The sequence below is a fragment of the Rattus norvegicus genome, chromosome 9, assembly GCF_021556685.1.
Source record: "Rattus norvegicus strain SHRSP/BbbUtx chromosome 9, alternate assembly SHRSP_T2T, whole genome shotgun sequence".
NCBI lineage: Eukaryota > Metazoa > Chordata > Mammalia > Rodentia > Muridae > Rattus > Rattus norvegicus.
Genome location: NC_141542.1, coordinates 57,177,909 through 57,193,222, shown reverse-complemented (window position 1 = coordinate 57,193,222; position 15,314 = coordinate 57,177,909). Strand labels below are relative to the sequence as shown.

Below are 15,314 nucleotides of genomic sequence, written 5' to 3'. Positions count from 1 at the left end.
TCCGGCGCGGGTTTTCCACCTAGCTGTCCCGGAGGGTCACACTTCCCGTGGGGAGCAATCCAGCCTGTTCGGACCGGAGAGGAGCTGAGTCTGTTCTGAGACCTGGAACGCAGGCAGGCGTTGGTCAGGGAGGAAGCGGTTTTTGTTGTTGTTGTTGTTATTTTTCCCTCCTGGCATGAGCTCTAGAATGGAAGTGTCTTAAAACAACTTTTAGCTTCAACAATGCATTCCGTATTATTTGTGAAATTCATTTCTTGGCTATTTAAATGGGGGAGGGGAACTAGAAAGAAAAATAACTTTAGCCCGTGGGACTGAACTCAGAGTTTGCAGCTCTTTATAAATAGGAAAATAATTAAAGCCAGTTCTTAGACTGCAGCTTTATAAGGTGACCATTTTATATCAGCATACAGTTTTCTTCTTGTAAGCTTTAAGAAATATTTCTCAGAGAGAACTTTTAAAGAGTCATCTGAGTAAGAAGTGTGGGGGATGGGGGAGAAAAATATGTTTATGATTATAAATGTTACTACTTTCTTCCAAAAGAGAATATATTGCCCTTCTCATCTTGAGTGAGGGGGGAAAATGTAATCAGACCCCCTTGTCTGCCTTCTTAGCAGAAAAAGTCAGTTCCATGCCTTAATTAACTACTTCAGCTCACCACTGCTTGCTTCTGGGTGTTGAACTTTGCTACAGAGATTTGAAAGAATAACTACAAAGTTTAAAATACTTGGGAATCCTCTTAGGTAGCTTGTGGAGAGGCAAGGCAAGTGGCCCATGTCCCTTTTGGTGATAACCGAGGGTGCATTTGAGCAACAAGTCTGATTGACATACTTGGCCACAAGTTCTGCAGGGTTGAGAGAGCCAAAAGACTTCAATTCTCTTAACGTTGGCATTCAACCACTGTTCCAGTGTCTAATGTAGAACCTTGGAACAAAGAGACCAGGCTATCCAGAGGGAGGGGCAGCAGTGGCCAAGAGCTGGAGGAGCCCTGGCAGGCAGCTCAAGAAAGCAGGGAGAGGCCCCAGATGTTGTCCTGTAGAAGAAGAGCCCCATTTCTGCATTATTTCAGCTCCTGTTTTCCAGTCGGCGCTAGGAGGGACAACTATCTGTTAGTTGGGTAGGGTCCTGTTTGGGACGTAAGTACCACTGTCATCTGCACATGATAAATTATGTTGGGGTGTTGGCTAGTCTGGGGGAATAAGGTCTCCACATCAGAGACAGAAAGAGACAGCCTGGGGAGCACAAGACTGGACACAATAGTGTAGAAACAGACCGTGGGGACCTGGCTCGGTCAGGCCCTGGCATCCAACCTCAGGTAACATGCAGGCACATTTTGGTGGCACACTAGCAGCCCCTTAAGCAGAGTCACCTGTGGTATTCACCTGTCTCACACCCTCTCCTCGGAGTCACATGCGATAGAGGTCAGGCTTACCGGAGCAGATACTTCACTGGGCTGCGCTCCCTAGGGTCCCTGTGCCAGCCGCAATATCTGTGGCTTTCTTGCTTATTATATTTGCATTATAATGGGAGAGATAAAAATGGCAATTGTTGAAAAAAGTCAGGTTAATAAGAAATATAGTTTAACTAATAGCTCCTCCAGAGTTGTCAGTCCTCAGCTGGCCCCGTTGTTCATGTGTCTGCAGCAGGACAGAGCATTGTGGAGAGTATCTTAGGGACCAGTACTGTTACTGGCAGCTGTAAATCAGAGAGGAGGGGACCCTGGGTAGAAATAGCCCCATCAAAGTCATTTAACTTCCTTAACCAGTTCTAAAGGTTCCACCATAAGGTAGAGGTCAGTCTGTCAGTGGGACTCGGGGACCAGTCAACATCCATACCATCCCACCAGCCTGGACTCCTTCATTCTCCACTGTGGCATCTTGCAGTCGACCAGGCAAATCTCAGCTGCAGCTCTGTAAAGGTCCACCAGACCGTATCTACTTCCTTTTTAACATGCAAATTCCCCTGCAATAAAAACCCAAACCTTAACAGTGCCAACAACCGAAAACCCATAGTCTCTACTCCTCACCCTGGGCAAGTGAAAAAGAAAAAGATTCCTTTCTACTGCCTGTGAGCTTCTGCAGTTCCACTCAGTAACCTAGACAGAGGTCATTTGGTTGGACCCACCCGTGTCTGGTCATCGGTTCTGTCAGAAGTCCTTACTTTGGAAAAATAGCCACCAATTTCCTGTCTCTCCACCCCCCAACCCCCACAGGCTGGTTGACAATTTCTGCATCTGTGAAGGGTTCAGCGTGCCCCGATGTCTCATGTATGAGATTTATGTAGAAACCTGTGGGCAGAGTGCTCAGAACCAAGTCAATCCAGCGACATTTGGGAAGGTAAGTGTGGAGCTATAACAAGGCCATGTTCGCCCGCTGAGCTGTTTTTTCTTTGAGTTTTTTTTTTTTCTTCTTCAAAGTTACACTCCCGAGTGGCTTAAGGATGGAGATATGTTCTGAGAAATGCTAGGTTAAGCCATTGTCCAAACACAGACTGAGCCAGCTAGTGTCGCTGATGGAAAAGCCCTATGGCCTGCTGACTGTGAGGAAAAGTACATTTGGGCCTAATGGGGTCTCAGCAGGAATAGTGGCTCTGCCCTCAGGAGCACCCAGTCATTTGTATTGAAAATCTACTTTTCAATTTCACACTTTATACAGTAGTTTGGGTAAAGGTGCAACATTGTTTCCACGGCAACCCCAACACTCCCCTCAAAGACCCAGTTCTCAGGACCCTTACTCCTGCACAAAGCTGCCAAAGCTCTCAGAACACATTCTGAGCCCTTGTGATACCCAACAGTTGATGCTCCCTGCGGCTCTTTTGGACTTAGAGAACTCACTGGCTTTGGAAGTTGGCACACACATCTGAGAACTTCACCTGAGAATGCTTAGTACACAACCAAAGAACAGTCTGAGACCCTCTTTGCTCCACAGCTCGTAGGAGCAACTCCTTAACCACGGGCCCTGCTTTAGATGCTGGGGTCCAGCATTGATGAGGTTGACAGGGATCAAGTCCAGCCCTCTCTGAAGCTGGATTCTAACAGTCCAGGCCGCCAGGCTGAGGCGATATCACCGTGTTGTTTCATGCTTAGCAACATAAACCCGGAACTATTAAAGCCAAGGGTCCCACAGCTGGCCACGACGCGTGGCTAGCAGAGCTTGCCCCTGAACCAGGCACAGAGTTCCAGCCACTTGTCAAAACAAAACAAAACAGAACCAAAAAAAAAAAAATCACCAAAACACCCTTGAGTACAGAGCCACTGGAGACACCTGGTCTGAGTGATGCCCACTGGGTACAAGAGCCTTCTAAGCACCTTACCTTGGCTGTAAACGTGACAGGAGAGCTGTGTGCCCTACCTGTCTGAAGCTCAGTGAGGAACAAACGTTCTTGACAGACGGAAGGCGGTGTTGCCTCTGGACAGACACAGCCCACACCAGGATCTGTAGTCCGACTACAAAACGCAGACTGATGAAAATTGCTCAGGGCCTCCCTCCCTGGAGAGCCTCAGCACAGTTAACAACCCACACCACCGATCTCAAAGGGCAGGCGAAGAGCAACTTCAGGCCTTGCCCTTCTCCCCCATCCCCTCTGCCCTGCTAAAAACTGTTAGACGACATTCCTAGAGTTAGACACCAAGATCTGTCCCCTTATTTAGCCACTTCCTCATCCTGAGGCTGACCACCAAGGTCCAGCTGTCAGAAGTATAGAAGCCCAGCAATCAAACGCCCTCTTGGCCCACCTAATTATCACGCCCAATTATACTAAACACCTCATCCTAACACTGGGTTTTCCCTTCTCCCTTTACAAGCCTCCATTTATTAAGGGGCCATGTCTGTCCCTTCTCTCTCCAGAGGCAGCTCTTTGTCCCTCCTGGGACAAGTACTCCTCCCCCCTCCCCTTGTCACCCTCCCTTCTCCTTTGTCTTCTGTCTTTTGTTGTCTTTGTCTCTCATCCCTGTCCTTTGTCTCCCTGGATCTAATAAAACTCTTTTGTGCTGAGAATTTAGACTCATGGGTCCTGAGCCAAGACCTACCTATCTCTTAACTATGCTTGGGGGTCATAACGATAACCATTCACTTTCCCCCATCTTTGCAAGGGTCGTCTTGTACACAGAATTGGGTTAAGGATGTTATTCGATCAGTGGTAAATGTATGGCTGATCGTTGATTTTTTTTTTAGATTTATTTATTTATTATATGAGTACACTGTAGCTGTCTTCAGACACACCAGAAGAAGCCATTGGATCCCATTACAGATGGTTGTGAGCCACCATGTAGTTGCTGGGAATTGAACTCAGGACCTCTGGAAGAGCAGTCGGTGCTCTTAACTGCTGAGCCATCTCTCCAGCCCTGATCTTTTTTTTTTTTTAATTCATTTTTTGCAGAAAAATGATTAGGACTGGAAATCATGGTGTTAGGTGAAATAAGCTTTACACAGGAAGGCAAGAGTGTCACACACGTTTTCTCCCTTGTGGAATCTTCACCTCTCTATATATACATGTGCATATACATACATATGTGCCTACACATACACAATACATTCACCTACATACACACACATATAGTCACACATACACATACATATACATTCCTACAGATATGTATATGGTATGAGAGTGGAAATGGAACAAGTTGGGAAGAGGAAGGGGACCAACAGGTAGAAGAAACGGAGATAATGAAAGGGGGTGAACATGATAAAGCCACTTTACCTTCAGGTATGATATGAAACCAATTATTTTATACATTTAATATTCTGTAATGGAATGACTGAGGTAAAAAGCCTCATGGCGTATCCTAAAGCTCTCCCCTCCCTCCCCTCCCCTCATCTTCTTGCTTTGAACACCTGCCCACCCCCCCTTCCCTTGGGGAGGCCCCCTCCCTCAGGACTGAGGAGAAGTTGTGTCCCACAGCTGATTTAGGTTAGCTGTGTTTGGGTCCTCCAGGGAGTGAGGTGGTCAGATGAACACTTGGGAAAGGGCACTCTGTCTGTAGTTCAGAGCGCAGCAGGGGAGGCCGATGGTGGACAGACGCCTGTGAGACAGCAATTCAGTCTAAGAGAGAACGTATTCCAACCTGCTGCAGAAGGGTGGGGGAAGGTCTGTGGGGAGGGTGCTAGGCCACTTTCAAGTTGGACCATCAGGTGCCTTTGGTTGATACCAGTGATGTCAGGGAGAAGCAGGTTTCCAGGAAGCGTCCAGTCTGTGCAGCTGAGGCTGAGAGGTCTTTACAGAAGGTCCTTCTCTGCTCTGGTGCTTTAGATTCTTGTCTTGGGTCTGTTCAAGCTTAGTGGGCTCTGGCTGTGCGGTGGGGCACTCCTTTTATACCAGCACCTTGGCCAAAGTTGGCAGGGATTCCTGATAGACTTCTCAGAGGTCCCCTCGTTCCTTCCTTCCTTCATTTTATGAGCTGCTACTTGTGCCAGGCACTTTGCGGGCAAAGAGATTGCTAATCATTGTCTTCATCATCTTCATCATCATCTTCATCATCTTCATCATCTTCACCATCTTCATCATCTTCATCACCATCTTCATCATCTTCATCATCTTCATCACCATCTTCATCTTCTTCCTCCTCTTCCTCCTCCCCCTCCCCCTCCATCCCCCTTCTTCTCCTGCTGCTGCTGTCTGGATAGTAAAACCAAAGAGTTTGTAAATAAAAAAAAAAGGCCTGGGGCTGGGGATTTAGCTCAGTGGTAGAGCGCTTACCTAGGAAGCGCAAGGCCCTGGGTTCGGTCCCCAGCTCCGAAAAAAAGAACAAAAAAAAAAAAAAAAAAAAAAAAAAAAGGCCTAGTTAACTGGGGAGATAATTCAGGGATTCAGGGGGAGGCGTTGCTGACCAAGCATGAGGATCAGAGTTTAGTTCCCCAGCATCCATGCAAGAAGCAGGGTGTGGTGATGCACGTCTGTGATCCCAGCACTAAGGAAGAGACAGGCCGGCCCAGGGTCTTACCGGCCTTGAGCCACCTGGTGAGCTTTATGTCATTAACTACTACGTGAAGAGTTTATTCGATCCTTGTGTGACATCCCGCCTTGTGAAGTCCTCTACCATGCCAGGCACCAGGACAGTTTCCTGAGGTAGCTGTTGCGACCAAGCACATGCCTGTGCCAGGGCACCGCACAGATGATGATCTCTCAGACGTGAACCTGAAGACCGACAAGGAGAGTCCCAAGGTGTCTGGTCACACACACAAGGACCAAACTCTTCCCAGAGCAGCTTCTTCTTACCTCCCAGTAGCAATCCTGGAGATGCCAGTGTGTTTTCCTGAACACTGAGCTGTTTAGATCTATTCTTCTAACTCAGTCCACATGGCTGAAGTATCCAGTCACTCACGGCCATTCTGTGCTTCTGAAACTCAGCTGAATCTTCTAATGTGTCTGCTCGCAAATATAGGAAACAACTGCTTTCAACGTGGCTGCCCTTGTCACCCAGGGCCACCCAGGCCTCTCCTCTCTGGTGGATGCCACCCAGTCCCTCTCCAGTATGGACACAGGGCTGCTTTCTCCTTTGCTCTGTCCATGTGTTTTCCTTTATTTTTATTTTCTTTGGGGCTTTAATCCTTCTAGTCATTCTCTCCATTTCACTTTAAATATGTCACCAACAAAAATAAATACCGCCCCCCCCCACACACACAAGTTGAATTAAGCTAGGTCTCCCAAGACTGGTTTATAAGCTGTAAATACTCCCACATAAATAGATAAAAACCAAAGAGCGAAACTACATTAAAAAAGGTCTCTTTAGGGGTTGGGGATTTAGCTCAGTGGTAGAGCGCTTGCCTAGGAAGCGCAAGGCCCTGGGTTCGGTCCCCAGCTCCGGAAAAAAAGAACCAAAAAAAAAAAAAGTCTCTATTGATGTGTCTTACGATGGGGTGACTCAGGGAGGCTTTTTGACCACTGGGATTTCCCAGCTGTTATCCTGCAGCCCAAATGGTTGTCTTTCCATCACTCAGGATTTCAGGAAAGGTCATCAACAGCTCTGTGGAGCACTGGGTAGCCCAGCACAGCAGCCTTTCCTTAGCTGCCCACTTGCGGGTCTCAGCCTCAGAGGGAGGAGGGTAACTTCAGCAGGGTCCAGAGACTTTTCTTTCTCGGTCTCTCTTAGTGGTACCATTAGCTTGTTCACTTCTAGAAGCCCTCCCTCTTTTAAGATCCAGGGTCCAGGAATAAACAGCTCAGTGGTAGAGCTCTTGATAAGCATGTGGAGTCCCAGTGTCCAGCCTCTGCACCAAACAACAGGAAAAGGGTCTTGTCACGAGGCTGTTTCACACTGCAGAGCATTCCGAAGGAAAGAAAGGAGACTCCAGTGTCTGGCCTCTGTGTTTGTTTTGAATTCTTTGTCTTAATGCTTCCCTTAGAGTTCACTCCCGAGATGCCAAGGTTCTAACATTAAGTTTGGTTGGCAGGCTGCCTAGGGAATAGGCCAGTGGAAGGGACCGATTGTAGGGAATGTATCCTGTGTGCCAAAGCTGCGCTAACCCGGGAGGGGAAAGGAAGGGAAAGGATATGACCACAAAGCATGTTTACAAGAGAAACAACAAAATATCCAATTCTCACTTCCTCCCTCTTCCCCCTGGGACTGAGCCGATTCCCAAGGAGTTCCTGTGCAGATGATTCGGATGCGCAAGCCATGTGCAGTGTTCATTCTGCCCACAAACCGTGTCTTCCACAGATCGGGGAGTTTCCGGAGGTTGGCTTCCTCTACTAAAATAACACTAACGACTGTTTCTCCGATTAGAATCGGATCACGTCTCCTCTGTGAGCAACTCGGAAATGGAAAAGTGTTAGGAAGGGGAAAATCATGCTGGCTGCTGCCCTACCCCAAAAGTGTAGCTACATGCATGGTCCATTTGCACACATGTGTGTACACACACTCGTGTGAACAGCAGGAACTGGGAATAAGCACAGCCCTCATTCTCATGTCCTTGTCCCTGTGCCCTGCCATCTCTCTCTGTTCTGATGAGCTGGTGAGCAGGCAGCCGTCCTCCCTGGAAGCCTTGGGTGAGGCAAGCATCTTTTTTCACCCTAGTCCACTCAACTACAGCAGTTTGACCCTTGAAAGCCCAGCTTCTTATAGTGTACAAGTTCTTCATTTTGTTTCATTTTGTTGTTGTTGTTGCTGTTTCATTTTTTTTTTTTTTGTTTTTTTGATGGGGAGGGGAGACAGGGTTTCACTGTGCAAGAGACCTGTCTGTCCTAGAACTTGCCTCGTAGACCGGCTAGCCTCAAACTCATAAGAGATCTGCCTGCCTCTGCCTCTCCAGTGCTGGGGTTGAAGGCTCACATCACCGAGCTCCACTACGGTCCAACCTCAACACAACTTTCAAGCGGGGTGGTCTCCACTCCTCCTCTAGCACTGTGGCACGCCACAAAGCAGGTGTGGGGGCTTGTTCCCTGCCTCCCCTTCAGACCCTGCTGCTAGGTGTTGGTTGAACCTTCCTGGGAGGAAGGAGGGAGAAAGGCAAGTCAGAGGGGCTTTACTCTGTAAAGGGCCAGTTGGACCCTTTGGCAGTGGGCTCTTTAGTACCTGCCTTGGGCACTTTCCAGTACCTGTCCCTTGGCTTGTGGGTAGGTGTTCTGGAGTAGCCTGCTGGTGTTTGCCTGCTTTCTGCATGTTGGAGAACAATACAGGGCAAGTCCAGCTCTCTCATGCACTGCTGACTTGTGGCCATGGAAGGTGCATGCAAGTTCTTGGCTTGAGCAGACTGTGGATGCCGCTCCCAGTGGCCTTTCTGTTCAGCCACCGAGGCCCTCCTCGCCCTACCCACAAGAAACCTGGGCTGTCACAAGATGGCAACTGCATTGGCCTCACAGGAAACACTTTGAGTGACTGGACCACCCCAACCTTCCCACACTCCCTCACAGCAGGGAAGGGGGCCTCTGAGCAAGAAGCCAAGCCGTCCGCACCTCCTCATCTCTGCTTTACTGCGGGTGAGTGAGCTCAAAGTGCCCACAGATGCAATCTCCTCGGGTGTGTTGTGAGACAGTTTGTTCTTTCATCTATCCGTCTATCTGTCCATCCATCCTTCTATCCCTCCGTCTGACCATCTGTCCATTCGTCCATCCATCTATTCTTTTATCCATCCATCATCCCTTTGCTCTGTCCTGTTACTTAGATACTGCGAGGTTGGATAGATTAGAGATGGACACATAGATAATGGTGGCCTGATAGGCAGACAAGCAGACAGACAGACAGACAGGTATGGATGAGAGAAAGATAAGTCAGATAAGGGGAAGCCGTGTCACTGCTCTCAAATGCTGCTCCTGGGAGCACCTAGGAAGGGAAGCTATGGCACACAGGCAAGCAGGACCTGGGCGGGGCAGCTCTGCAGAGGAAGAGCAGATACCAATGGCAGTGCTCTGTGGCTTTCCCTGCTCTTGCTTCTAAAATGTCCCTGCATGCAGGGTTTCCCCTTCCTGTGGCCAACCCGAACTCGGGTGTCCCTGAACACTGGGCACATCAAGGCAACTCAGCCCGGAGACGAGAATTTGAATCCAAGTGACTGTTGTTCAATAGTTGAGCACCATCCACTCATAAAATCCTCTGAAATCAGAAAAGCGTGGTATACCGTGAAAGAAGCTACGACACCAGAGAAAGAGGGAAACAGCGGAAGAGCAACAGCAGCCACAGGCTAGACCCAGCAGCCACAGGCTAGACCCAGCAGCCACAGTTGATAATCCAACTTCCGGAGAAGCTTCAGGACTCCAGTCATCAATGTAACACTGAAGAGAGCAGAATGCAAGGCTGAGCGTGGTTAGATGCCAGCAATTCAGTCTAGACACCCAGACTGCTGGGACAGTCGCAGAGGCGCTCCACCTTCCTAATGCTGCAGTTTCTCATTCCGTGGTGACTCCCAGCCATAAAACCATTCCCACTGCTACTTCACAACTGTAATTTTGCCACTGTTACGAATCAAAATATAAATATCTTGTTTTCTGACGGTCGCAGGCAACACTGTAAAAGGGTTGTTCGGCCTCCTCCCCCCACCGAGGTTGCGACCCCCAGGTTGAGAACTGCCGTCCTAGAGTTTTGGTGCTGGGAACCTAAGCCAGCACATTACCTGCCCCAGCTGTGACTTGACTTCTCTGGCCTGTTCTAATTTCATTTGAACGTATACTTTTCATAATCAGCTGTGATTATATGACTCCTTGGTAAGTATAGATAAAGTGAGTTTGTCTCCGGGTTTTAAACTACATCTTTAATCCGGCTTTGTTCCCACAGCTCGTGCGTTTGGTTTTCCCCGATCTGGGCACCCGGAGGCTGGGCACACGAGGAAGTGCCAGGTAGGGTTGTAATGTTTGTTTTGTGTTAAATGGTGAACACGACGATGCAGGGGAATCTCAGTAACCGTTAAAACGTGTGACACAGATTAAACCATACTCGGCAACTCTTACCAAATGGCACCTCAGTGGAGACTAAACCCCCATCGTCTGGAGACACCAGGCATCTCCACACTCATGTGATTCAAAATCTTGTTAAAACATAAAGATCACCACATATACTTTAGATGTTAAGAAATGTGCCTGGTTATTAAAATGTTCAAGTAATCACATGCATAGAATAATGCCAATTGCTTTTAAATACTCTTCTGACTGAAACATCCTAAACGTTTGGCCAATTAGCCTATCAGCTGTATTCAGGAGGCTGGGGCCTGTAGTAATAGTTTTAACTCGGATGGAAACTCTGGTGCCACCAAGTGTGTCCTTATCCTAATTGCCACGTCACTATCACTGTCCTTCGTTGTTAGTTTAAAATCAAGACAGGACATCAGTGAGCAGGGACAGAAGCCAATTAGAGGAAGGACCAGCTGCCCATAAAGAAATGGAAGACAGTGAAGAGTTTGCCAAATGTAACCTCGGGCAGTAATTAAGCTGAAGAAATCTGGTTCTGTTGTTACCCTGGGCACACACTGCAGTTTCCTGGATGTTACTGGAGGAGATGAGGCTGTGGGTATGGTGTGGGGGTTTGTGAGGAGTTAAGTCTGGCTTCTCACAGGCTGAGTCCACCAAAGGGCAAAGGCGTCAAGGCCTGTCTTAGAACATCTCTCTGAGATGAGAAACTCAGGAATGGAGAAAGCAGAACTAGGCTTTTTGTAAGCCATCACAACAATGCAAGGCATGCAATGGACCATGCTTAGCATGGGTCCAAGATGTGGTGGGTACACCTAACCAGCCTGCTGTCCTCTCTGTCCTCAGTGAGAGGGGCTGTGCTGGGCAGTGTGGGGCTCACTGCCACTGTCCAGGGTCATGACCACATCTCACTACATCACACACACACACACACACACACACACACACACACACACACACACACGAGATAAAGGAAAGGACTCCTCTGTTTTCAGGTATCATTACGACGGGATCTATATCAAGAAGAGCTCCTTCTTCTATGCTCATTACTGCTACCTGCTGGGTAAAAAGAGCTGTCACAGGTTAGTCTGCCCTTGGGTTCCTAGGTCATGGGACACGGCCTGGTTTCTATGAAAACCACTCCAATCTCAGTTTTACCTAACTGACGTGGAGGCTGTTCTACCACAAATTCTTATGAAGAGCAGAAAAAATGCAAGCCAACATGCAGCCAGCATGCCGTGCCAGCCTCTGGCAATGTTACCGGCCAGAGGAAACCCACATCCACCTGACTTCCTCAAGTAATTGATTCTAACCATCTTTTTAGTCACCCATGCCATTTCTGGTCAGGTCTTCCCGGAGACGTCTATTGCCCTCAAGACTCCACTGTCCCCTCAAAGAACTAACCTCTCTTTGACCTCTCCCCTTTCCTGTGAACGCAGACTTTCACTCATGTCAGCCCAGGAGCCTCTTGCCTCTACCCACCCTTCCCCTCCATACAGGTGCTTTCTACCATCACCTCGGGTCCTTGCCCCGCCCCCGCCCCGCCCCGCCCCCGCTCCCGCCCCGCCCACTGCCTACAATTCCTCTCTGGCTGTTTCAGTACATCCCCACTGAGATGACCCATGGGAGCCTCACACCCAGGGTGCGGAAGCTTCAGCTCAGAGCCTCCCTAGAAATCGCCTCCACCTCACTTTTCCGTGACGACGCTCGTGCCGAGCTCCACTCCCGTCCCGCCCCACCCCATCCCCGAACGCCATTGGGCTGCAAACCCTTCTTCACTCTTCCCTTTATATATATACACGCCTTTGTCATCCTACTCAGAGAACGGTTATGTTACGGCTCCGTGTCTACAGATAGAGCCAAGCTGAAGGTTCAGCGTCTTCAGATGCAACCAAACCTAGACCCGTGTGCTTGGTATTAGGCCTAAGCTCGCACAGGTCATGGCTGCATCCTAAATAACAGTTCTCAGTACAAGGTAATCTAGAAATGGTCTGTGGTGTAATCAGGGAGTCAGTTGCGCTTCCCAAGGGCGCTGATGGACCCCAGTGTCCCATAGGTCCACTCCATGGACCTCATACATCTGCTCTTTTCTCAGCTTCTTCCTACTCCAAACACAACCATCCGACCTAGCTTCCTAAAATTCTAATTTGCCTGCCTCTTCCTTTCCCAGAAGCACCTGGGGTAAAGGCCACCCACTAGGCACTGCTAGCAGACTTTCCATCTTGCTTGGTGGTTTTTGCACACCGCCAGCCATCCTAACTTTCCTGTGACTCTGGAGCATACAGTTCCATTCTGTGCTCATCCCTCCGTGCTCCCGCCCCCCGCCCTCCACAATCCCTCCTCCTCTTCCTGGGTCCTCTTGGATCTACCATTCGTGTTGACAGCCCTCCAGGGGGACCATCTCCAACAGTGCCAGCTCCAGGATAGCCTCCTTCCCTCACATGTCTACACAGCTCACAGACTCTCTACCCCTCCAGCATTTCTGCCCTGTCCATTAGCTGCCACATCTCAAGAAATGGTAAATATAGATTCCAAAGGCAGAGATAAACACCCTGCTGCTGATCCCTAGCAAACTCTACGGGTAAAAATCTTGCCTATTATGTCATAGGTCCTTTGTGCAAGGACTCCCACGTGTTGAATTCCTCTTAAAAATTAGGTCTTGAGGGTTGGAGATTTAGCTCAATGGTAGAGCGCTTGCCTAGCAAGCGCAAGGCTCTGGGTTTGGTCCCCAGCTCCAAAAAAAAGAACAACAACAAAAAAAAAAGGTCTTGAGACAAAAAGAAAGGACAGCTTCATAGTTTTCAAATAACAAACACATCACCTCTCATCCTCCATTCACTTATTTATTCATTCAACAAACATTCGAGTTTTCACAGCAAATCGAGCCCCCTCTAAAGTCAGTAATACACACATATAACCATGGCCTCTTCCTCCTACCACGTGGAGCCAGGAGTAAGAAAATAGAACCAGATAAGGTGTGGTCTGAAGACAGTAATGGAGGCATAAGGGGGCTTCTCCAGACACCGTCATCTGAGTGAAAGAACAAAGATTCTGCCACATCATACAAGAGCCAGCGTAAAGGGCCTGGGGTTGAGAGAAGTGAGGAGGAGAAGAGTCTGTGGGCAGAGGGCTTGGTGGGTAAAGAGGACGAGAGTCAAAGGGCAGAGGGCTTGGTGGGTAAGGAGGACAAGAGTCAGAGGGCAGAGGGCTTGGTGGGTAAGGAGGACGAGAGTCAGAGGGCAGAGGGCTTGGTGGGTAAGGAGGACAAGAGTCAGAGGGCAGAGGGCTTGGTGGGTAAGGAGGACGAGAGTCAGAGGGCAGAGGGCTTGGTGAGTACACAGGAGATGGGAGAAGAGGTCCCTGAGTCAGGAGGGAGAGAGTAGAGAGGACAATTAGAAGACATTTTCAGAAGCCCCAGCGAGATGCTTTCTGCTGAAGTAGCTCGTGTCAGCCAGAGGCAGCTGAGCCGTGAGATGCTCTGTTGAGATAGTGACCACAGAGCTGGATGTGTTGGCTGTTCTTAAACTAGCAAGCTGTGTGCTCGTGGTGGGACAGTCACTCAGCTTCTCTGTTCCCCGGCTTCCTGTTCTTCCAAGAAGATTATATGCTTGGCAGGGATGTCGTCAAGATCAGATGCACAAACATGAGAAATGCTGCGAACAGCTGGGAGGTTGTGGCTGCACGCCAGTCTCAGGCGGACTCTTCTCCCCTGCGTGCTTTTTCATGGTGTCACATGTTCATTCCGGCTCTTGTATTTTAAGGTTCCATAACCTTCACCCAGCTCTCTCGTGTAACCTTTGTGTCTTTCATGAAGCTATTTCCACATTTGTTTCAAGGGATCCGATGCTGGGAAGTCTTGTCAAAACAGTGCACATCTGCACTCGTGACAGTCACTTGTCCCTTCTCATCCAGCTTCTTGTACACCTGGTACTCAGGTTATAGTGATGTTCCGTGTGTCCTGGGTATTTGGTATATGAGAGGGGACTCCTGATCCCATTTAAATCACCTGTTTGGGAAGTGAGCCCATCCCCTAACACCCTAGGGTGTAGCATGTAGGTTCTAACCCACTTCTGTGGTCCCAGTGGCAGCTTAACTTCCTGAGCCCAGGCATGCAGCATCCGTGCATGAGTTCTGGGGCCTTGGGCCTGACTCTCAAGGGAAAAGATGGGCACAGACAGAAAAGATGAAGTCTCTGCTGGAGAAACCGCACACTCTGGAAACTCAGCATGTTTGTTATAAGGACTTGAACATGGCGTGGGGTTATTGCGCGCAGCCTGACAAAGGGGCAGGGTCTCTGGTAAACCTCTGGATTAAGTGGACAGGTTTAGCTGATCTTGGTAGGAGCAGTCTCTGCAGGGAACAGTCTTTAGGCTGTGAACATGGGCGTGGGGAGTCTAGGGTGGATGTTTCTGTGCACCTACACTTGGACCAGAGGAAGGCTTTGCCATTCCTCCATGGCTATGAGGCTCTCCCTCCCCTCCCCATATTGGCTTGCCACCCTGCGCTTCATCTTTGTGGTGTTCCCAGAACGTCTACCAAACCCTCCTTTCCATGGTGTGTAGCCTCTGAGGGGCTTGGATCTCTATGCCGTATCCAGTAGGGAGGTGGGCCTGGGTCCTGCTAGCTCTCCTTGCCCCTGTGGATAGATCACGGAATCTGCCCATTTGGTGCTCCACACGTGGAAGCGATGTTAAATGAGCCAGTGGGTCACCCTTAGACTCTGAGATTGTCCTGCTGCTAAGAGAGTCCGAGGATCCCCTCTCCCCCTCCAGATCTCCTTTCCTGGGCAGAGAAGCCAAGATCACAGGCCACAGGAGCTGCGTCTCTCCTTGCGGTGTCCCTGGGCCTCAGGGCTGTCTGGTAAATATGAGATCTTCCCGTATCAGCACCCCCTTGCTCCCACGCGCTCCTTCACAGCACCCAGAGCTCTTGCCGCGTATGCAGGGCCCATCCACATTCTTCATGTGTTCAGTTGTGCTGGG

General features: G+C 49.3%; 1 protein-coding gene across 4 annotated transcripts in view; it reads left to right on the top strand.

The window, feature by feature from the left end:
• Rfx8 (regulatory factor X8) overlaps positions 1 to 15,314 on the top strand; it is a 61,455-nt gene that overhangs the window by 258 nt on the left and 45,883 nt on the right. The window contains exons 1-4 of one of the 4 annotated variants that reach the window (XM_087567261.1): positions 87 to 113; positions 2,210 to 2,333; positions 10,205 to 10,266; positions 11,328 to 11,414. In XM_087567261.1, coding sequence (XP_087423387.1) covers positions 2,262 to 2,333; positions 10,205 to 10,266; positions 11,328 to 11,414 — 221 coding nt within the window. In that variant the 5' untranslated portion in view covers positions 87 to 113; positions 2,210 to 2,261. 4 annotated transcript variants of the gene reach the window in all.